Raw genomic sequence first — 756 nt, forward strand, 5'->3', positions numbered from 1 at the left:
AGGCCTTGCCGGGCTTCTCTGTGCCTGCCCGGATTGGTGTTGAAGCCTCTTTTGTACATCAGAGCGAAGAGTGCCTGTGAGACCTCCTGTTTTTGTACGCTTTTCTGCTCCAACCCCGGCGCGGAGAACGGCTCTTCCTCTTTTTTTAGTTACATCCAGATGGCAGCTCCCCGCTAGCTCTTCAGCAGTGTGTGCCTGTGAAACATGAAATGCGTGGAGAGCAACAGAACAGATCTCCCTTTTTTGCTGCTACTTAGTTAGCTGTTGTGCTTTTGAAAAAGCTCTGTGTGCAGCTGTACCCCAGATGTGGACTGTGTGTTCCCCAGCTCAGGGCTCTTGGAGACAGTTGCTGGAGCCAGACCCAGGGCTTGTAAGATGCCGCCAGGTGTCCCTGGCGCCTTGTCTCCTGCACTACCCACGTTCTGACCTGCCAGAAAATTGGAAGGATTAAAACCTGGAGGATCAAGGTTATCTCCTGGGGTGTAGTAACTGGCTGAGCCCCAGAAGCCCTTGGCCCCTTAAAACCTTTGCCTCTAAGCCACCCAGAGAAGCTCAGCAGCCACACCACACCTTGGCACTTCACCCCAGTCTGATTGGACCACACCTTTGGCTTCCTGCCGTCAGCTTGACTGCCACCCAGCTCTATCCTGATCATGTGCTTGCCAATTGCAGGGCAAATGTTGCATACCCTTTTTTTCATTAGTCCAGATACCAAGGATGGGAACTCGAGCCAGGTGACTTGACTCGGAGTTGCGA

At 53.0% G+C, this 756-nt stretch overlaps 1 protein-coding gene across 1 annotated transcript in view; it reads left to right on the forward strand.

The window, feature by feature from the left end:
- The window catches only part of RERE (arginine-glutamic acid dipeptide repeats), a 284,124-nt gene extending 283,698 nt beyond the window's left edge, over positions 1 to 426 (forward strand). The window contains exon 21 of the mRNA XM_066637389.1: positions 327 to 426. Within this exon, the coding sequence (XP_066493486.1) occupies positions 327 to 426 (100 nt within the window). The remainder of the gene's footprint in view (positions 1 to 326) is intronic.
- Positions 427 to 756: the final 330 nt, after the last annotated feature.

This window comes from Tiliqua scincoides, chromosome 9 (genome assembly GCF_035046505.1).
Source record: "Tiliqua scincoides isolate rTilSci1 chromosome 9, rTilSci1.hap2, whole genome shotgun sequence".
Taxonomy (NCBI): Eukaryota; Metazoa; Chordata; class Lepidosauria; order Squamata; family Scincidae; genus Tiliqua; species Tiliqua scincoides.